General features: G+C 38.9%; 1 protein-coding gene across 1 annotated transcript in view; it reads left to right on the top strand.

Annotated features, from left to right (window-relative positions):
* The window catches only part of CERS6 (ceramide synthase 6), a 344,488-nt gene that overhangs the window by 281,482 nt on the left and 39,670 nt on the right, over positions 1–23,336 (top strand). The window contains exons 7-8 of the mRNA XM_055572345.1: positions 8,466–8,594; positions 11,901–12,007. Coding sequence (XP_055428320.1) covers positions 8,466–8,594; positions 11,901–12,007 — 236 coding nt within the window. The remainder of the gene's footprint in view (positions 1–8,465; positions 8,595–11,900; positions 12,008–23,336) is intronic.

Here is a 23,336-nt window from a genome sequence, read left to right as displayed (position 1 = left end):
TTCTTTCCTGGAGACTCCCAGGGACAGAGGAGCCTGGCGGGCTACAGTCAATGGGGTGGCAGAGTCAGACACAACCTAACACATGGCACAGGCTTTACAGTAAATGTGAGGATGATGGCTTTTGAGTTCTGGGATGGCTGATTTTAGTTGAGCCCAATCTGCCCCCTACTGACCGTTCTGGATGTTTCCAACCTGAATGAGTTTATTTGCTGTCCCGTGCTGGCCCTCGCCTTGGTCCACTGTGTTATTTCCCACACCCCACCCTCACGCTGGATAAAAAGGAGAGCAAAATCTGTTAACTTGCACATCACTTAAGACTGTTGCATTGGGTGTATTTTAAATGTCCCAGAAGTGACCCTTCTAGCATGAAAAGCTGTACAAATTAGTGCGGCTGGACCAAGAATAATTTCAACTGCACCCAGAAGATGGATATTTTGGCTTCTAACTACTGGCGCTTGTAATTTGGCAATACTTGTAGTGATGGAGAACATCTCAATACCCAAAATTCAATGAGAAAAAAGATATGTGTGTATGATTAAGAAAAATACCTACGTCACTTGAAAGCAGAGTGCATCTGGAGAGCGTACTTTGGAGGAGAAGAGAGGCAGAAAGCAGGGAGGACTCAGGGAGTTTCAGATGAAGTTCCGGGCTCTGGCCAGGCATAGTGGGAGGGAAGCAGTGGCCCTATCTTGCGCTTTCTGTTGTGCAAATAAAATTTTATTGCATCTTTTTCCTCAGTAATAAAATCAATTAAAGATTAAATATTAACTAAATAATTCAAAGTACATGAGATTATGAGTTCTTGATCTTAAAATGGTGCTGTCTTTGTTACACAGGAGAAAGATTGGGTAAACACTGCTGATACAGCAGTTCTTTATTTCATTTGTGTGTGTTCCCAGAAGCTCTGAAGTAACGGCACATGTTGCGGTAGAGAGACTAATGTTGCATCCAGAAGGACAGCTCTTGTTTTCACAAAAGCTTAAGCTTTTCAAAAGCTCTTAAAGTTGTTGTTATAATTTATCATGAGGATTTTGATGGAGATATCTGCCAAAACTTTTTTTTTAATAATTTATCTGACTTTTAAAAGTAATACTGAGTGGGTTGCTTCAGAACGGCTGTGAAAATTAAACCCCTTACTTATTCTTTATCTAAAGAAAATGTGATGAAGCCAGCCATGAACCTATGCGATTGTTATATCTCAAATTACAAGACCGTTTCACATATTTTGCTCTTTGATGTGGCTCTAAGGCGGAGGTCATCAAAGTTTTTTCTAAAGGGCCAGCTAGTAAATATTTTAAACTTGAGAGCAGTACAGTCTCCGTTGCAACTATTTAACTCTACCACTATAGCAAGGACACTGCCATAAACAGTGATTAAACAAATGGATGTTGCTGTGTTCTAATAAAATATTATTTACAAAACCAAATAAGGGCCAGATTCGGCCTGGAGTCTGTAGTTTGTCTTTCTTTGCTCTAAAGTTGAGTCACCTGGATATGCCTATTTGGTGAAGAGTGAGGATGTTAGCTTTAAGAATGGCAGAGAGAGATATTCACATCATATCAGTACATGTTTTTAAAAACATTTCAATACTAACAATAGCAAGCTTAAAATCTTTAACCAATTAATTTCTTAGCACTTGCTATTTTTATAATGATGTTTGTATGAGACAGTTATCTCCCTCAAGGACCTAAATCTGTATATATTTAGTCCCAAAAGTGAAAAATCTAGTCTATTGGGGAAAAAGTGTAGAAATAAATTTGTCTCTAGATTTTGTGTGAATGAGGTTTTATTCATGGATTGATATCAGAGATGGGCTAATTGAATCATTCCTGCAGGACTCCACCTCTTTATAATTAAACAAACATTATCCAAACAAATCACATTTTTTCATCCATTTCCACATTTTCCCATAAATATTTACACTAGAGTAGAGGCTATACATAATAATGAAAGTGAATTTCAACTACAATTTTTGAAGAACTTTGCTATTTGAAATACCCTTCTTTAAGTGGCACATTTAACCAGTTCTCTTTCAGTTCAGTTCAGTTGCTCAGTCATGTCCGACTCTTTGCCACCCCATGAATTGCAGCACTCCAGGCCTCCCTGTCCATCACCAACTCCCGGAGTTCTCTCAGACTCCCGACCATTGAGTCAGTGATGCCATCCAGCCATCTTATCCTCTGTTGTCCCCTTCTCCTCCTGCCCCCAATCCCTCCCAGCATCAGAGTCTTTTCCAATGAGTCCACTCTTCGCATGAGGTGGCCAAAGTACTGGAGTTTCAGCTTTAGCATCATTCCCTCCAAAGAAATCCCAGGGCTGATCTCCTTCAGAATGGATCTCCTTGCAGTCCAAGGGACTCTCAAGAGTCTTCTCCAACACCACAGTTCAAAAGCATCAATTCTTTGGCGCTCAGCTTTCTTCACAGTCCAACTCTCACATCCATACATGACCACTTGACTAGATGGACCTTTGTTGGCAAAGTAATGTCTCTGCTTTTGAATATGCTATCTAGGTTGGTCATAACTTTCCTTCCAAGGAGTAAGCATCTTTTAATTTCATGGCTGCAGTCAACATCTGCAGTGATTTAACTCAAGGCCAGCTAGAAATATAATAACCAAGTAAATTGTGGGAGGTTGCAGACACCCCAAAGGTTGACCTTTACATTTACATACATTATGTGAACTTCTTACATCATGGGCTGATAACACAAAGGTATAATTTACAAGTTGCTTAATATGGGCAAATCAGAATTAACAGATTTTTATAAATCACTCTGAATGTTCTTTTATTTCAGTCATTGTCTTTACAACCTAGACAGTTAGTATTCTGTTTCTTTGCTTTTTAAGAGAAACATAGATAGATATACGGAGAAGGCAATGGCACCCACTCCAGTACTCTTGCCTGGAAAATCCCATGGACGGAGGAGCCTGGTGGGCTGCGGTCCATGGGGTCACGAAGAGTTGGACACGACTGAGCGACTTCACTTTCACTTTTCACTTTCATGCATTGGAGAAGGAAATGGCAACCCACTCCAGTGTTCTTGCCTGGAGAATCCCAGGGATGGGGTGCCTGGTGGGCTGCCGTCTATGGGGTTGCACAGAGTCGGACATGACTGAAGCGACTTAGCAACAGCAGCAGCAGCAGATAGATATGTTAATATATCAATATATATATATATATATTCATGCATAGGACTTCAGCTATCCATAACCAAAGTTTGAGTATCTATTATATCTTCATTTTCACTCAATGGGAAAAGTGTTTAACTATGATTGTTCTTGGCACGTGTAAGTTTTGTCCAAAGTTCACACACTCCATGTGTGTTCATTCTGGAGTGAAGGTGGAGTCTGGGTGGCCACTCTTTCCTATATGATGCCAACTTACAGGCTTGAAGTCCACTTTCTGCACAACCGTATTGCTCCCCAACATTCTGAGCTTTATTTCCAGGTTCCACGATCCCAAGAGAAGAGATGGGGAAACTATTGTTGATCTCTAGAAAAAAAGAACATGTTACTCTGTTAACAACCCTATTAATTTCTTTGTACCTGAAGACTCAAATAGGAAAACTATTTTTAAAAAAATAGAAATGAGAGATTTCTATTACTGCTATAGTGGCCATAAAATGAAATCAGCTTCAAATTATGTTTCTTTCATTCTGTTTCTTAGAGAGTTTGAAAATCTGCTAAACGGGTAACATGGTATTACCTGATTCCTACCCCTGGGTCAGGGAGATCCCCTGGCAAAGGAGTTGGCAACCCTCTCCAGTATTCTTGCCTGGAAAATCCCGTGGAAAGAGAAGCTTGGCAGTCTACAATCCATGGGGTTGCAAAGATTGGACATGACTGAACAACTAAACAACAACAATTCATGAGTTAGAGTATTTTTATTAATGGTATTTGTTTAATTTGGGAAAGCTGCGTCTGTCATTTGCATCCCAGAGAGAAGAGTCTTTTCTTTGTCTTGCACTTTAGTGGTATTTCATATTTTTCACCACCCATGCACATCTGAATTAACCATCACTTAATATCTTGATCTTAACTTTTTTTTGAGAAGCTTCACCAATGCTTTTCTTTATTTGTTGCAAAGATTATTCCCAAAAGAAACTGCATAAAATTGTTAATACTTTAGCCAGCAAACGGGAATTTAGAGAACAAGCTTCTTGTTTGTAGTGGAAGTTTTTTAAATAAGAAATGAGTTAATTTTGCTTTCCTAAGAATATGTACATCGATGTGAATTTATGTGTTTTCTGAAAACAGTATTATTTCGAAGCCTTGTTCGTTCAGCCTGACCACTGCAAATGGAGTTCCATCATATAGAACATCAGACTTCAGTCCCTGTGGCCCTTTGGTGCTAATATTTTGTTGTGCAGAGAATTCCCCTGGAGAACTGAGTTAAGGATGCCCATTCTCGTTCTACTAATAACAGCTGGGGATGGATCCCAAGTAACTAGAAGTTTATTTGCACCTACAAGTTTCTGATGCGGAAGCTACACAAAATAGGCTGAGACTCTGTTCTGGGTTCTCTAAATGCCATTCAGAAATGTAATATGGAAAAAAACCCAATGTTTTCTTCCCAGCTTCTGGCTTTTCCTTCAGTTTCTTTGTTTTAGTCTTATTCTAATTGTACTTGAGTCAAGACCATATCTGTATTTTTTCCTATCTCTGATAATTACCACAGGAGAAGCCACTAGAATGAGGGCGGGGGTTGAGGTAAATATCATGCAGGGAATGTAGAAGGAGCCCTTGACAATGGCTATGAATATGCCCAGAAACCACATGACAGAACAGTAGGAGGTTGGGGACCACCGATGCAGGTAGCCAGGCCAGTCTGTTTAAAATAAGGGCTTTGGGCTCTGACTTCAGTATGAAGGCCAACAAGAAATCACAGTCTCTCTACCTAATTGATGCTACCAAAAATGGAAGAAACATTCTCAACCTAAATGCTAAGTTTCCTGCAGCTTGCCTGGCTCTAGATATATTAACACACCAGTTACTTTCAGCAGTAACAAACAAGAGGATGGGAGTTTCCCACAATGTGTTGATAAAGTCTAAATTGACAATTTGTTTAAAAACTGTTATTTGTACCAGATTCACTGCCTATTCAGAAAAATGTCACAGTGAGGGGATGAGAGTAACACACAAAATAATGGTTGCATGGCTTTTATTAAAGGTATTTCATTGTGTATAATGCTTTCTGAAGCACAAATGTAAAAGACAAAATCCATTATTCATGCTTTTTATATTCATACAGATATGACAGTATAATGAAAATTGGTCTTCTGCCATGAGCATAGCTCTGAGCCCCTCAGTAATAAGTGTTTTCTAGGACCAGGTTATTTATATGCAAAAATCATCTTCACAGAGCAAACTTTGTCTGAAAAACAAGTCTCTTGTTTTTAGGGCAACCTTGCTATATTTGCCAAGGGCATTGTTTTATTTATTGACATTTATATCAGATACATATTAGGAAACTTAATTATAAAATGGCCCTAATCCTCCATAAGGTTTTAATCAATTTATATTCATTTTAAAATTAAATCAAGAAAACCTCTTCTCTTTCAGTGAATCAAGAGCAATCATTCAGGGCTAAACAATGGGAAATGTGGAAAGTATTGCTCTGGTTAGGTACTCAACTAGCTAGATTTTAAAATCTATGTATTCAGCATGGGTGAATATAAACTCACTGAACTGTTGAATTAACACTCTATGTTTTTATTTAATTATATTTATGAGACAATATAAAATAGCAGTTGATAGGTTAGCTCCACTTTAATTAATCCATTGTTTTGAAGTAGCTATTGTCTGGTAGATTACTGTAGATGATAAAACCGAATACATTTCTGATAACAGCCTGGAGTGAAGAGATTTCATCTTCCCCTGGGAAACATTATCAGAGCAGTTTTTATTATATGCTTAAGGCACTTTTGGTATTGTTCAACTAATGCTTTAGGAAAACCCTAGATGACTACAAAAGCATCAGAGAAATCAAGAGAAAAAGGTAAAACTGGTAAGTTGAGTCTGTATATGGTCACTGATTAAACTCAGAGCATGGTCTTCATTTCTCTCGCCATGAGCTGAGAACTAATTAGAGATGCAAATGTGGGTCCAGAGGAAGGAGCATGGTGACAGGTCCACAGGCAGCAGGAGTTTGCACAACTTCATTCTGTAGTTCTGCTATGGGCATTAGAATGAACTGATGCAAGACATGATTCTACCATCAGAATCATGATGGTATCTACCATCATGCCACACAGCTCATTTTGAGACTAGGTTAACTGAAAATAAGAAAGATAGTTCTATTTCATTTTTTAATGTATCTGACCTTATTTAGGAAACTAACACATTTTTTATTCCAGTAAATATGAGCTGTTTACTAGAATAAATTAAAAAACCAATATGTATGCTCACTCAGTCATGTCTGACTCTTTGCAACCCTTTGGACTGTCACCCACCAGGACCCTTTCTCCATGGGACTTTTTTAGGCAAGAATGCTAGAGTGGATTGCTATTTCATCCTCCAGGGGATCTTTCTGACCCAGGGATTGTACCCACATTTCCTGTCTCCTGCATTGAAGGCAGATTCTTTACCCACTGAGCTATTGGGGAAGCCCAATAATAAGTCAATATGGTTATCCATAAATACAGAAAAGTAACCTCTGGACACCAAAGTGTATACAGAACCATTTAAACATTGTGTTTTTTTAAATATACCCATTGGGCTCTACTTCATCATTGTCATTTAAAGCTTGAATTTATAAAACATAAAAAGATATTCTTAAAGAGTTCTGTATCACAGGAATTTAAACAGTAGAAGAATCCATAGCTTTATAGATTTAAGTTATATAAATTAAAATGATTGGAATTTTTCAATGTGGGAACTATACAAGGAAATATATGGCAAAAGGACCTTATAGGTGCAGTATTTTATTACTTATAGATTATCATTAATTACTTTCAGGATATAAGCAAAAAACATTGTTTAAATGTTTTAGAACCATTTAAGTCATCAAAGTTGAACTTTCAGACCCCAAACTGTGTGACATCAATAGCTACTTAATGAAGAGTGTATGTATCTGTACATACACTCACTTTCTTTTTTTTCTCTCTCTCTCAGTTTCATAATATGCTTCTAATTTTGTCTCATTTCTCTCTGAATGGTCCGTGGTTTCAAATAGGTCATCATTAGAGCTGGTCTTGGCACTGAAGTCCCATAGACTTCGAGTTTACTCTAGGAGAAATACAGACTAAATAAAAGTGTCAGTAAAAGCATTTCCAAGCAATATAAATTCCATGTTACAATAAATGTGTCCAGGTGGTCAGGAGATAAATCAGTAGTGGAGAAAGATGATCTTTTCACACGGGCCAGGAAGCAGCCGCCTTGAAGTTGATCAATATAAGGATGGCCAAATTCCCATTAGGTTTGCCAGTTATTTTTTTTTTCTAATGACTATAGACAGATAATGGTTAAAATTCAGAGCTTGTTTGAGTAGAAATGCCATCAGAAATGCCAACATATTATGATTCTTATTTTAACATTCGGTTGGGCCTATTCCAGGAGGATGCCAAACCCTAGCCACTAGTAGTCAGAGAAATGGTCCAGTTGGACCTGCACTGCTGCTTAGAAGAGTTTCCTAATGTATGAATCCAAATAATACCTTTCTGAGCTTGAAACCTGTCAACTGAAAAAAAAATGTGCAATTTAAAAGTTGAAAATTATTGTCAGTAAGTTGACAAAACTGAGGACTTAAGCTGTGGACATAGCATCTCAGATCACTCTGAGAGATTACTCCAAAGAGACAAAGGGGAACCCAAGATATATAGGAGTTTCTACAACAAAGACCAGGTAGTCAGAATAGCAAAAGATTATTATTAAAGAAAGCCAGATATCTCAAGTTAAGGGACTTAGTGCTTTTCTGTGTATAGGAAGAGGACTATCCCATGCGTACCACTCATTCCTTTGACAACATCTCAGCAATCCGGGGCCAGGATCTTCTGCTTTCTCCCCTGAGCCTCCTCTGGGTGCACTGTCAGGGTGCACGGCAGTGTCTGACTGCTGGTGGGCATCTTCTTTCCATCCTGAATTTCCTCAGTGCTCACTCTGGAGGACACTGTAATTTGATGGCTGCAACATCCTTTGTCTACTGATAAGGCAGGTAATATTTTTTCATTCACAAATTCTATATGGCAATTTTTCCCATAGCTTTAAATTCCTTGGCTTAGTACAAAACAGCCTTTATGATCTGGCCTTAGTCCCGGTGTTGATCACATTGTCCAGAGTCACTGGTCTCCTGCATGTCTCTCCCAGGACATGGAGAACTCTCAGAGAGCAGGAATTATATTACTCATTTTAGCGTCCCCAGCGCTGGGCCCATTGGGTTCCTCAGAAGTATTACATGAATGGATGAACAGATGGGAAAACTGATGCTGCTGAATCCTAACTAACATGCCTGTGTCTTCTGCTTCCCAGGACTTTGGCGTTATGCTCCTGCACCACCTTGTAGCTATTCTCTTGATTACCTTTTCATATGTCAACAACATGGCCCGAGTAGGGACCCTGATCCTCTGTCTCCACGATTCAGCCGATGCTCTTCTAGAGGTAAAAGTTTTCTTTTCATATATAAGAGTACAAAATCTGAAATTTAAGGAATCCCTCAGATCCTCAGTTCTTCTAGGGTATGCTAGATGGTGTTGGGAGAAGGTAGTATATAACTTCTTTGAATCTGCAGAGTGTTTCTCTGTAGGTCTAATTGGTGAAAGTAAGATTTTAATATACAAATTTGTGTGCAAAAACTATTCACCAAGTTAGCATTCTTTATTAACAGAATAATGAAAACTTTTACCCTTCCACACTTAAGAAATTAATGTTTCACAATAGGAAAATTACTATTTGAATAGGCTTTGTTTCTAGTGTTACAAGTTTCATACTGATTTATCTGGAAGGTATGTATAACTCACTATAGTTAGTAGTTGTCCATCCTGATGAAATTAACAGTCATAGTTTTTATTGCCTATATATATGTGTCAGTTCAGTTCAGTCGCTCAGTCGTGTCCGACTCTTTGTGACCCCATGAATTGCAGCATGCCAGGCCTCCCTGTCCATCACCAACTCCCGGAGTTCACTCAAACTCACGTCCATCGAGTCGGTGATGCCATCCAGCCATCTCATCCTCTGTCGTCCCCTTCTCCTCCTGCCCCCAATCCCTCCCAGCATCAGGGTCTTTTCCAATGAGTCAACTCTTCGCATGAGGTGGCCAAAGTACTGGAGTTTCAGCTTCAGCATCATTCCCTCCAAAGAAATCCCAGGGCTGATCTCCTTCAGAATGGACTGGTTGCATCTCCTTGCAGTCCAAGGGACTCTCAAGAGTCTTCTCCAACACCACAGTTCAAAAGCATCAATTCTTCGGCGCTCAGCCTTCTTCACAGTCCAACTCTCACATCCATACATGACCATAGGAAAAACCATAGCCTTGACTAGACGGACCTTTGTTGGCAAAGTAATGTCTCTGCTTTTGAATATGCTATCTAGGTTGGTCATAACTTTCCTTCCAAGGAGTAAGCGTCTTTTAATTTTATCCTAGTATTTTTACAGTGAAAGTATATATGCATTGCATATTTTACATGAAAACTGTGTTTTTTATGCATATACATATTAAGAATACCTGAAGAGATATTGGTTGCACTTTAGTTAACTTTCTAAACCATTACCACTTAGAATTATTAAAATAGCAAAAAAGAGTGAAAAAATAAAAATGCTTCTAAACATATTTCAAAAGATAAAATCCCAAGTAAAATTTTGATGTGGTATTTACTCTTAATATCGGCCCCATGAAGAGACATGCTCAGTAAGGTTGTCTAATTACAGTTTTTCACTTTAATGCTAAGAAATTTACCTAACTGGTCACAAATAAACTTACCAAAGTACAAATTCCATGTAGAAATGGGTCTTAGAATCTATATTCTGATTTTTTATTCCTTTCGCCCTACAGTTCTGCCCCTTTGAAGCTTGTGCTGTCGCTGTGAATGTAAAATAGAAGTGCCCTCAAATAATGATTTGTTATTGCAATATAAGCAGAAATTTCAGGTCATAAAATTGAATCTACTATAAAGGCAATTAGTCACGGTTTGAAGTATATACAGCACTTCATTAAAGACTCTGGTCCCTATAAGGTTATGAAACAAAAAAATATTCCTAATGGGCTAGATATGTCATATGAAAGGTTGGCACTATTTTTAAGTGATTCAAGCTAGATTCTATTCAGCACATTTTTTAAAAGAAATAAAATTAGTACAAAGGCAATTTCCTGAAAATCAGTTACCATGTGGTTAAATCCTCAGCGTGCTTGGAGGTAGAAATGTATACAGCAATATACCATTTTGAAATCAATCCTGTATAATCTGCCAGCTCTTATGTCTGTGGAAATGGATGGCCTAGTGCTCGGCAGGACCATAATTCAGAAAATGTGGGCTGAATCATCATCTACCACTTTTATCAAAAAAAGAAAAATAATCCAGAAGCCCAAGTCATGTGAATGACTCCTTTTTAAACAAAGGTTTAAAAGGAAATGTTCTTCATCCCTTGGATTCTATTTGACATTATAAAATAATGCTTGAGAATATCCAAATAATGAGATATGTTGACTCTTCAAAGTGGAATCTATGGCTTAGACATTTCAGAAAAATTGATGTTTAATGCTTGTTATTGAATACTGGTGAATGAATCTAAAAGAAAAACTACATGGTTTACATAGCCAGAAGGAGGCAGAAGATGCTTTTTTTATTCCTTTAGTATAAGTTGTGATGTCACATACAAAGTATTCATGAAATTAAAGGTTCATAATCCTGGCTTCCACTCAGTTAATAGATACTGATATTTCCTTTTAGGAATGTATTTCTCTCATAGCTTCATATTTTACTTAAAGATCTTAAATTATAGCTTCTATGGATACTGTCAACAATCCTTTCAAGTCTGGCTCAGCTATTTTAACTTTACAAGAAGTTAGAAAATAATGTCATGAATTTGAAATACATCTTCAGTTTATAACCCAGTGTGTGGGTACTGTGAATTATATGTGAAAATGTAAAAAGAGGTAACCAAGCACAATTATGTTTTCAGTGTCACCTGTTCTTACTTAGAATCATCTGTAAAAAGTAAATGGTAGAGAAAGGGAGGTATTTCTTTCCTTGACTAATTTATAATATAAAAAGTGGTCACTTAAATCACTCCCATAAATTATTAGTGTACTTCTCATAGACATTCTGAACACTAGTGACTTTTCATCTAGAAAATGACCCAATAATGTAAATTTGAAAATGATACCTAAATGGATTCACTGAAATAACATTATCTTGACACATTCTTCATTTCTAAATTTGTGAGGATAAGCCAAGAAGCTATCCCTAGAGACCTCCTTATACCTGTTTAAGAAAAACCTATGAGTATGAAGAAGGAAAAAGTACAGGAAGGCTCAATATATTGTTTATAAAGTTTGTGACTTTAGTATTTGGAATTCATTAAAGGTTTAAAGGATTATCTAGCACTTTCTATTTTGACCTGTTATGCCAAATTCCTGTTTTGGTGTCTTTGGCCTGCTAATATTATCTGTAATGCAAGAATTTCTTATTTTTCTGTTTTCCTGAAGTCAACCATATAATTGAATTTTTCAGGTTGCTGAATATTTTATTAAATCTGTAACAGTCAGTAGTTCTACTTATGGCTAATACCGCATTTCACTTGACTTATGGGTAATTTATAAATATGATGCATGATGCATGACATTTCAAAGTAGCAGGCAGTTTTACGCATCTGGTAAGTTATATCTTAAAGGAGACTCGTACATATTGAAAGAAGCTTTTCATTTATCAGTTTAACTCAATTAATCTTTCACATTCCTTCCTTTTATAGGCTGCCAAAATGGCAAATTACGCCAAGTTTCAGAAAATTTGTGATCTCCTGTTTGTTATGTTTGCCATGGTTTTTATCACCACACGACTGGGTGTATTTCCTCTCTGGTAAGTGTGCCTATCTTTCTGATAAGGCCACCCCATCCAGAATAGGTTTTATGAAACATTTTCCTGTTGAATTTGATTCCAGATACTTAGTAAGAAGTTTAAAGAAAGCGAGGGAGAGACTCAAGAAACAGCTTGATTTCTTCTTCCAGAAGGAAGTTGTCTTCTTTGTTAATACTTTCTACAGGATCGTGAGAGAAGGATGTGGCTTGCGTAGGTTCTTAAGCCACAGGAAGCCGTCAGCCACTTTAGGCTCCAATCCTAAAATATGATGCAAAAACCTTAGCCATGAAAGTTTGCATTAAGAAAGGAAGTATGGTGTTGCAACCAGTTAGATATCTGGGATCCTCCTGTACCAGTCATTCACCAAGGATTTATTAGCCACAGCAGCAGAATCACCTCTGAACTTGTTAGAAATGCAACCTCTGGGGCCCCACCCACCCCAGACCTACTGAATCACAGACTTGGGGTGTGGGGCCTGGCAATTTGGATTTTGATATGCCTTCCTGATGACTGCTACATTCACGTTTTAGGACCACTATCCTATATAATTCTCATCGACTGCATTTATAGCTAAAGCAAATGAAAAGTATAGCTCAAAAGTAACCCTTAAAATTCTCTGTGGCCCCTTACTGTCTGGATGTCTTTTCTTTGGTTGAGAGCTATATGACAGGTTTTGATGAAATATGACAGTCTCTTGTATAGAAAATAGATCTACTGTCATTAATCTTTATAGAGATTATTATTTCTAAAAAAAATATTATTCCTCCATTTCACTTAAAGTCTACCACTGATGACAGATTTTTTTATTCCATTTGGGGAAATTGATTTGAATGGGAAATTAGAGCAACAGAAAGGGGAGAAGGTGGAGAAATGAAGGGCTTCAGTGATGACTTTTCAGTCCAATAGAAAAACTATAAAAATAAAATTGAGATTTTTAAGTGAGTAACATCTATCATTGAGGTTCCATAGACAAATTAATCTCACCCCATACACACACATGCATACACACACACACCTTCTCCTTGAGACTTACAGCCCTTTCGGACACCTACTTGTTGTGAAAATTGCATCCTGGCAGCAGCACCCTGTGTTGGCAGAAGGCATTTATAAAACTCATTATAATAGTTTTATATGATTGTAGGTAGGAAACATTAAGTAATTTTGACTATAATGTATCTATACTTATTTCAGGATTGGAGCTCTTTCAAGATTATGAGCAGAACTAGGGGTAGGAATTTAAATAGAAGAAAGTCGAAGAAAATCCAGGAAAATTTTCTCAAAAGAATAACAGAAAGCTTTTCCTGCTTAGAATTTCTGAGAACCTAGTTTTTAAAAAGTAAGCATCACTATTAAGGACTTACATTTGCTTTCATTCTATCTCTTAAGGATAGAATTAAAGCTGAGATGTATCTCCTCCTTTCTAGCTAACGTGAAAAAGCTCTTCTGGTTTAGACAGCAATGAGATACCAAGAAGATAAACTCAGAATATAGAAATTATGTAATGCTGCTAATGAGATAACTCATGGGTATGTCCTGTGATGATAACATAAGCCAGCTGCTTAGAAAAATCTTTATAACCAGAAATGCAAACCAAGAGCTTATAATATTGCAAATACTGTAGGTTTCCTGCTACCTCAGCCCTTTGTGCAGTCAAGTTTTTCAAAAAGCAGCTTGTGGAGAGAAATAGTTTATTGCTTGGGGACAAGAAATAATTTCTGTATACCTGCTCCCATTGTGATTGGGCATCTAGTGAATGAAGTCCTTGTCAGATATGTCTCATAAACGATGTGCGTGCTTGGATGACCTTTGTTTTGACCTGTTTCAATTACTAGAGCGTAATGGGCATTGAGAGTATTTAAAATAATAAGGTGAATGACAATAATAAAGTGTTTTAAGTATTTGCCTTAATACTGTGATCATTCAAAAATTCCTTTCAGATTAGTGACTCCTAAAATTGGGAGGGACACTACAGGTGACTGGCTCCAGACCCCTGGCCCACCCCTCTGCCCAGGGTAGGAATTCTCTCAGTTCCTCATCAGGAGTATTGCTTTAGATGTCAAGGGGGAAATAATTTTTTATATGAAACAGAAACCTGGATCCTTAGAATTTCTAAACTAAGGGTTCTTAATCTGATTTAGAACCCCCTGAAACTGTTTATAAAACATTTGAGTGTACATTTTTTTTCCCTAGGGAGAGGACCCATGGCTGTATTAGATTCTAAAAGAGATCTGTGACTCCTTCCCTTCCTCAAAAAAGTGCCTTTTAGAAAATAGACTAAGTGTACCCAACCACTTCTAACTGAAAACTCAAGAATGTGAGGGTTTCTACTATATCATCTGTAGGTGTTCTCTTCAAAGCATCTCTAATCCCTTCAGTGATTCCTGTTTGCTGTTCTCCTTCGTTTGTTCCTCAGAATTCCTGTAGTCGCGATGTTCTGAGTGTGGACTAGCTGATATAAAATGCAAACGCACTGACAAAAAGCTGTGCTTAGAACGGCATTTCTTCTGAGGCAGCTGGCCTCTGCATTCGCATTCCGCAGGCAATCCTGATAAACAGCTGAGCTGCTGCCAGACCAGATCGCCTTCGGCTTACATTTATCTCGCTTTCATGTATTTTCATTTCTAATTCTGACTTATTTGCATACCTAATCAGACCACCTACATTTATTTCTATTAGATTTCATCATGCTGTTTTCAGATATTCAGGCCTGATTAGGATCTTCTGAACCGTATCCGCTGCTACACTTACCCTGCTACTTTTATGTTACCTGCAAACATGCCTTTCACGCCTCTCCCACTCACTGAAGCAAATGGTGACCCAGAGGGACTCCTGTGTACACTGCTGAAGAATGTCTTCACGTTGACCTCCATCTCTCAACCACCGGTCTGTCTTTACGATTTTCTGTTCATTGCTGTCTTATAACCGCTTTGTCATTAGGCCTGCTATTTCTCCATATTTTTAAAAGGTGTCGTAAAAGACTTTGTCCAAGGTCTTGTGAACATCAAGTTCATGCTCTGCACACGTGGTGTTGGGCAGAAAAAGATTCATGGCCCAACTGGCTGGCTTGGTTTTTGGTGGCCTTTGGTGGCTCCTTCCTGGCTTTTCATTTCTAAGTGCTCACCAGTCTATAATTTCTGGTTCCTGCCCTTTCCATATAGATGTGGACTTTTACCTTCTAATATACTACCACTTTTTGTGTATTTAATGAATATTTACTGGCACTTACTGTGTCACTAGTACTGGGCTGGGTGCTGAGAATTCGGTAAGACAAGGGCCTCTCTTGGAGCACTTGAATCCCTACAGGTCCCTTCAATATTCTGGTTGATAGTTGTGTGGGATGTAGAGATTATCAGCTATTTTCTGAACATTTATTGGGTATAAGGAATGTAAGTGGATTGTTGATATTAACCAGTTTGGTTGCATGTACTAAGGAGCTCTGTCAGCCAAGTAAAGCATGATTCTAGATAGAGTATCAGTTCAGTTCAGTTCAGTCGCTCAGTTGTGTCTGACTCTTTGTGACCCCATGGACTGCAGCACACCAGGTCTCCCTGTCCATCACCAACTCCCGGAGTTTACCCAAACTCACGTCCATTGAGTCGGTGATACCATCCAACCATCTCATCCTCTGTCGTCCGCTTCTTCTCCTGCTTTCAAGCTTTCCCAGCATCAGGGTTTTTTCAAATATGTGTGTGAAATAGTCACTGGTCGAGGGAAAGTGCTGGAGCTAGATTGGTCTTCAGTTCTAACAAGCGTTTCATAGACTTATTTCCCCCTCAGATATTTGTGCTTTAGCTGGAAGGAGAAACAGAATGATTTTTATGCCCTCACTGCTTTTAGTTTTGAACCCATTTACTTTGGAATCATCAGTAATACCCTGCAGGTTCCTCTCGACTATAATTGTGTTCCCACGTGAGCCATCAGAATTTTTGTGATTTGTGGATTTGATGATACTTGGCTCATTCTGTGTTGTATCTTTGGTCCATGCCTCACAAAGATGGCATAGACCATAATTAGCCAGTTCAGAACCATGCACTGCTCAGACTTCCCTTTTGGCCATAATGTGGCCTTCTAAAACAGCACAGTCCAATAGAATTAGTGATATAATTCAGGCTTCATAGTAATTTAAAATTTTCTAGTAGTTACATTAAAAAAGTAAAAGAAACAGGTGATATCCACTAAATACCATGTTTTATTTAACTCAGCATATCCAAATTATATGATTTTAACAATCAATCAGTATTAAAAAGTCCTGATATTCTTGCATTATTTTATTGCATGCTAATTCTTTGAAATTGGTTATGTGGTTCACATTACTACATCTACTCAAAAGTCTATATGTTTTAGCAACTGGACAGTCCTTCATTTGCTCCTTTTTGAAAGCAAGCTGTTCCATTGTTATAAACTGTTACTGTGTTCATTGATCTGCATCTGTCTTTCCTCAACTCCATTTGTGTGTGGTCCCTGACGTTCTTAACAATTTTCAGTGTTTGATGAAGCTTTGGTTTTAATCTGCATGGAGTACATTGTGCTCAATCTCACAGCATCTGTCACAATGCATTGCTCACAGGGGCTACTCAGTAAATATTTGTTGAGTAACTTAGATACATTTTAATTCTTTTTTTATTAGAGTATGATTGTTTTACAATGTTGTGTCAGTTTCTGCTGTACAATGAAGTCAATCAGCTCTATGTATATATATATATGTCTTGGACCTCCCTCTGACCTCCTCCTTCACTGAGCTGAACTCCCCGTGCTATGCAGCAGCTTCCCACTAAGCTATCCATTTTACACACGTAGGGTATATATGTCAATGCTGCTCTCTCAATTCATCCCACCCTCTCCTTGCTCTACTGTGTCCACAAATCTGCTCTCTACATCTGTGACTCTATTCCTGTCCTGCAGATAGGTTCATCTGTACCATTTTTTTAGGCTCCACATATATGTGTTAATATACAATACTTATTTTTCTCTTTCTGACTTACTGCACTCTGTGTGATAGACTCTAGGTCCATCCACATCTCTACAAACAACCCAGTTTCATTCCTTTTTATGGCTGAGTAATATGGTCTAACATCTGTTGTCTTCGTTGACTACCTTAATTTGTTGTGAAGTAGGTAGGTGCAGTTGAGTCAGTGATGTACCCAGTCTCTCTGGACTGTGGTCTCCTGACATCAGTTTAATTCAGCAAGTTCTAATTGTCCTTCCTACAATACAGTGTACTATGTTATTTAAGGATACAGCTGTTGATGAGATACATTTTTGGGAGTTGTTACATTTTAAAAAAAGTATCATTTTTAAATGATTGTCCCTTTTATTCTGCTCCAGCCAAGACACTACACTGTAAGCATTATCATCTTCTGGCCATACATTGGAAATCTGGTATCGGAAAAGGCAAAGCCACAAAGATCCTGAAAGGGAAGGTGCATGGTGCAGTCAGTAGAGAGTCATGGTTTTGAGTCATGCTTCTCCTCCTCACTGCTTGTGGGAAGCCCAGGTGCATAGCTTCTGTACATCTGTAGCCTCATCAGAGAAAAATAGTAGTAATTGTTCTGCCTACCTTACCAGGAAATATTAAGGATCAAACGAAATATTATTTGTAGCAGTGTTCTATAATTATAAAGTACTTTAAATTGAAGAAAGTAGGGAAAACCACTAGACCATTCAGGTATGACCTAAATCAAATCCCTTATGATTATACAGTGGAAGTGAGAAATAGATTTAAGGGCCTAGATCTGATAGATAGAGTGCCTGATGAGCTATGGAATGAGGTTCGTGACATTGTACAGGAGACAGGGATCAAGACCATCCCCATGGAAAAGAAATGCAAAAAAGCAAAATGGCTGTCTGGGGAGGCCTTACAAATAGCTGTGAAAAGAAAAGACGCGAAAAGCAAAGGAGAAAAGGAAAGATATAAACATCTGAATGCAGAGTTCCAAAGAATAGCAAGAAGAGATAAGAAAGCCTTCCTCAGTGATCAATGTAAAGAAATAGAGGAAAACAACAGAATGGGAAAAACTAGAGATCTCTTCAAGAAAATCAGAGATACCAAGGGAACATTTCATGCAAAGATGAGCTCGATAAAGGACAGAAATGGTATGGACCTAACAGAAGCAGAAGATATTAAGAAGAGATGGCAAGAATACACAGAAGAACTGTACAAAAAAGATCTTCATGACCCAGATAATCACAATGGTGTGATCACTGACCTAGAGCCAGACATCCTGGAATGTGAAGTCAAGTGGGCCTTAGAAAGCATCACTACGAACAAAGCTAGGGGAGGTGATGGAATTCCAGTTGAGCTATTCCAAATCCTGAAAGAAGATGCTGTGAAAGTGCTGCACTCAATATGCCAGCAAATTTGGAAAACTCAGCAGTGGCCATAGGACTGGAAAAGGTCAGTGTTCATTCCAATCCCAAAGAAAGGCAAGGCCAAAGAATGCTCAAACTACTGCACAATTGCACTCATCTCACACACTAGTAAAGTAATGCTCAAAATTCTCCAAGCCAGGCTTCAGCAATATGTGAACCGTGAACTTGCTGATGTTCAAGCTGGTTTTAGAAAAGGCAGAGGAACCAGAGATCAAATTGCCAACATCTGCTGGATCATCGAAAAAGCAAGAGAGTTCCAGAAACACATCTATTTCTGCTTTATTGACTATGCCAAAGCCTTTGACTGTGTGGATCACAATAGACTGTGGAAAATTCTTCAAGAGATGGGAATACCAGACCACCTGACCTGCCTCTTGAGAAATCTGTATGCAGGTCAGGAAGCAACAGTTAGAACTGGACATGGAACAACAGACTGGTTCCAAATAGGAAAAGGAGTTCGTCAAGGCTGTATATTGTCACCCTGTTTATTTAACTTATATGCAGAGTACATCATGAGAAACGCTGGACTGGAAGAAACACAAGCTGGAATCAAGATTGCCGGGAGAAATATCAATAACCTCAGATATGCAGATGACACCACCCTTATGGCAGAAAGTGAAGAGGAACTCAAAAGCCTCTTGATGAAAGTGAAAGTGGAGAGTGAAAAAGTTAGCTTAAAGCTCAACATTCAGAAGATGAAGATCATGGCATCCAGTCCCATCACTTCATGGGAAATAGATGGGGAAACAGTGGAAACAGTGTCAGACTTTATTTTTCTGGGCTCCAAAATCACTGCAGATGGTGACTGCAGCCATGAAATTAAAAGACACTTACTCCTTGGAAGGAAAATTATGACAAACCTGGATAGCATATTCAAAAGCAGAGACATTACTTTGCCAACGAAGGTCCGTCTAGTCAAGGCTATGGTTTTTCCTGTGGTCATGTATGGATGTGAGAGTTGGACTGTGAAGAAGGCTGAGCACCAAAAAATTGATGCTTTTGAACTGTGGTGTTGGAGAAGACTCTTGAGAGTCCCTTGGACTGCAAGGAGATGCAACCAGTCCATTCTGAAGGAGATCAGCCCTGGGATTTCTTTGGAAGGAATGATGCTGAAGCTGAAACTCCAGTACTTTAGCCACCTCATGCGAAGAGTGGACTCATTGGAAAAGACTCTGATGCTGGGAGGGATTGGGGGCAAGAGGAGAAGGGGACGACAGAGGATGAGATGGCTGGATGGCATCACTGACTCGATGGACATGAGTGTCAGTGAACTCCAGGAGTTGGTGATGGACAGGGAGGCCTGGCGTGCTGCGATTCATGGGGTCACAAAGAGTCGGACACGACTGAGCGACTGATCTGATCTGATCTGATTATAACTATTAAACCCTTTTTTAAGCGTGTTATATTACTGTTAGACATGGAAATTCCCATTGCGGCCAAGTGGTCAGAAATTTTTATACATTTGATAACCTTCAACTAGTCTAGACTAAGGAAACATAACCATAGATACTTTTGAAATAAAATTCTTAAATGCTATCTCCAATTATGACATGCAAAATACCTTGTTTTATCCCTTCTCAGGTCTCAGTGAGCGTGTAGTAATGGGCATGAGCAGGGTTGCCTTGGTCTCTCAAATCTGAAGTGACTACCTATCCTGAGCCAGCAGAAGTAAATAGTTCTCTGCACAGAATCCCAAAATGCAAGTATAGGTTAGGCTAGTTCTTTTCCGCAAGGGACAGATTCACAAGTCATTGTCCAGCCAAGAATGGGCATACCACAACGACTAGAGCCTCTTCATATGGCCTAATGTTGACTTTCCATATCCTCATCCATTTCCTGCCGAATGCCAAGCCCTTGACTCCAGGAAAGTTAGAGTCAAATATGTACCTCTGGTGGTCTCTGCTGTTCCAGCAGAAGCATGTGGCTTCTCACAATGTTACTTTCTGTGGCTCTCTATCTGTAAAGTAGGGAAATCATTTGCTGATTTGCACTCTCTGAACGTCTCTGCAATTAAAATGAAAAAAAGTTACAAGGAGCCTAGATCATTCTTTTACTGTTTTCCATAATAAGATTTGAAATTCATCTAGATGCATGTGAGAATATCATCTTCTCTGATTTATTTTTCGTGACACATTTTACCAAAGTAGTGTGACTTATATGCTTTTCTGAATATCTGGAAAGATTCGTTTTGGGGTTCACAAATTTAGACAAGCTGAGTTTTTGGTTTTTTTCCTAGAATCTCTTCACAGGTTTTCTCTGAAATTTTCCTTGATGCTGGTCTGTGTTAACTATATTGGAAAGATAAAGGATGAAACCTAAAGTCTTTTGGCTACTAGGTATTTTGGTATGTTTTTAATAATATTTACATATACTAATATCAGTTACTACCTTCATAAATTGGGGTAGACTTGCATAGAAATAGTATGTATTGAGATGTTTTGCTCTTTTCATGTAAACATAATAATTTTAATATAATTTTAAGATTTAAGGGCTAGACCGGAATCAACAAACTGTGGCCTTTAAGACAAATTGCCTACTTTTATAAAGTTTTATTGAAACATGGCCTTGTCCGTCTGTTACATATTGTCCTTAGCTGCTTTCTGCTACACCAGTTTAAGTGGTTGGGAAAGAGCATATGACCTGCTAATGGTAAAAATCCTTTACAGAACAAGTTTGCCAACTCTTGGGCAAGACCATTAAGAATTAGTCTTATGAGTAAAAATAAAGGAGTGTGGGAAGTGGTATATTAAATATATTCAGCCTCTGGGTGTTTTTTAGAAGTCTTAGGTGAAAGACTTCCAAAAAACGACTAAGGCGACTTAGGTCTTAAAAATGACTAAGACTTCTAAAAAACTAAAAGGCGACTAAGAAGTCTTAGTCTGGGGAGTCTTTGGACTACCTTAGAAGAAAAGCATACAGATATTCATAATATTATGTGTGAGTATAGGAGATGGAACCCTGGTGGCTCAGAGGTTAAAGCGTCTGCCTTCAATGCGGGAGACCCGGGTTCGATCCCTGGGTCGGGAAGATCCCCTGGAGAAGGAAATGGTAACCCGCTCCAGTATTCTTGCCTGGAGAATCCCATGGACAGAGAAGCCTGGTGGGCTACAGTCCACGGGGTCGCAAAGAGTCGGACACGACTGAACGACTTCACTTTCTTTCTTCTTTCTTTCTATAGGAAATGCACAATATGCTCTCAATTCAGTAACCTTTTCTCCTTTTGTGATTTGAGTCAACAAAAAAATACAGTATCCTAGTAACACTTTCTACACAGAATTAATGTCTTAAGTGACCCCTCCCTGCCTCCCAATCACTGCTCTGAACCTTTTACTGGGAGAAGGAGAAAAAGACCAAATAAATTATTTGCTCAAAGTATTATAAAATGTGTTTATATACCATCTATGGAAAAAATTCAGCATGGCCATTTTATCTGTTTTTTAAAATATCTGAGTATGGTAATAAAGTCTCATGCCAGGGCCAGGGATTTGAAAATTTAATCAAGGGTCTCACATATATGAGAGTGATGTTTTGTGATGTTTTGTAACAAAGAACCCACATCAGCTGTGATCCATTTGCCTGTGTTACCATGAAGGGCAATCTTAACCCAACTAATGATCTGCTCCAGCTCCCCTCACCTTCCTGTCTCTGGTCTCTAGGTCTCTGCCAACCGGCCACTGTGTTCATACTGAGCCCCTTGTCACCGTCCTGAGTTCAGCTTTGGACCAGCTTGTGACTGCCCCTGGCCTACCTCCCAGTCTAGACCAGAGCCCAAAGCATCTGAGAAACCCTCCCTCCATAGGCCCCGTGCACAGGCCTCTATGTCTTTGTCCGTGGAGGCCAGCCTGACTGTGTGCTTTCATTCAGAGCTTCATCCTTGCCTCTGACTGTCACTTCTGAGAGAGCAGTGTAGCCAAAAAGACAGAACCACAGTATCACCCACATCTCTAGTCATCCCTATTCCTTGGGTGTGTGGGGGGGATATATCTTACCATGTATTATTAAACTTTCCATGTCTTTAGGGCAAGGAGCAAGAACTTCTCAAATTCTTTCTAGACAAACAGCCACTTATTCTTTACAGATCTGTTCAGTGCACTCGCTGTGAGCCAGCTGTATGTCAGGCAGAGTAAGAGTATTGTGGGGGTATAGGTATTGATTAGGTCATGAGCCCAGGAACACTCAACTCTGCAAAACTGTCAATAAATATTTGTTAAATAAATAAATAAGATTTTAGAATTTCCCATGTAGTTGGCACAGTCGTGACTGAGACTCTGTAGCCCATAGTGCATCTTTCTTTATGACACAGAATCGGCCAATCCAGGAAGATGAAGGTGGCAATGACTCAATAGCTTTTAAAAGCAGGGGAGCATTCCAGCCATCACATGATTTTGCTCAGACAGATTTATAAAAGCAGAATCATGCAATTGTTTAATAACTGCTGCCATTGTCCACAGCAGATAATAAGACAGAAGTGCTTAATTAGGAATGCTAAATGTCAACAAGTTGGAAATATAAGAGTGAAAGATATAGAAAGAAAGTCATAGAACATGTAGATATACTGAAACTGCAGGCTGACTTGAAGTCTGGTGGGGAAAGTGGTGAGTGGGGACACGGTGACATTGCTCCTCATCATTGAAGCACAAAGAGAGGATGTTGTCCAGAGGTTCCAGGGCAGCACAGGAAAAGGGCAGCCATCCAGGAAAAAGACGGACAGGAAAAACAAATGGAGCACGTTTCCTCCATCCGTGGGACCACCAAATAAAGTGCGCAGGAGCACACAGAACATCATCCCAGCATAGTAATTAATTCTGTCCTAGCATCCTGAACAGTTGTTCCAGCCTCCACTGGGGACTTATGTCAAGGCCCATCCTTAAATTCGTAGCAGACTCCACATCTCTCAGAGCAACTTGCAGTAGCCCAACTTAGCTGTCCTGACTCCTTTTTTTTTTCAACAGACAGCATG

The sequence above is a fragment of the Bubalus kerabau genome, chromosome 3, assembly GCF_029407905.1.
Source record: "Bubalus kerabau isolate K-KA32 ecotype Philippines breed swamp buffalo chromosome 3, PCC_UOA_SB_1v2, whole genome shotgun sequence".
NCBI lineage: Eukaryota > Metazoa > Chordata > Mammalia > Artiodactyla > Bovidae > Bubalus > Bubalus kerabau.
Note: the sequence above shows the minus strand (reverse complement) of the source record. Positions and strands in the feature narration are given on the sequence as shown.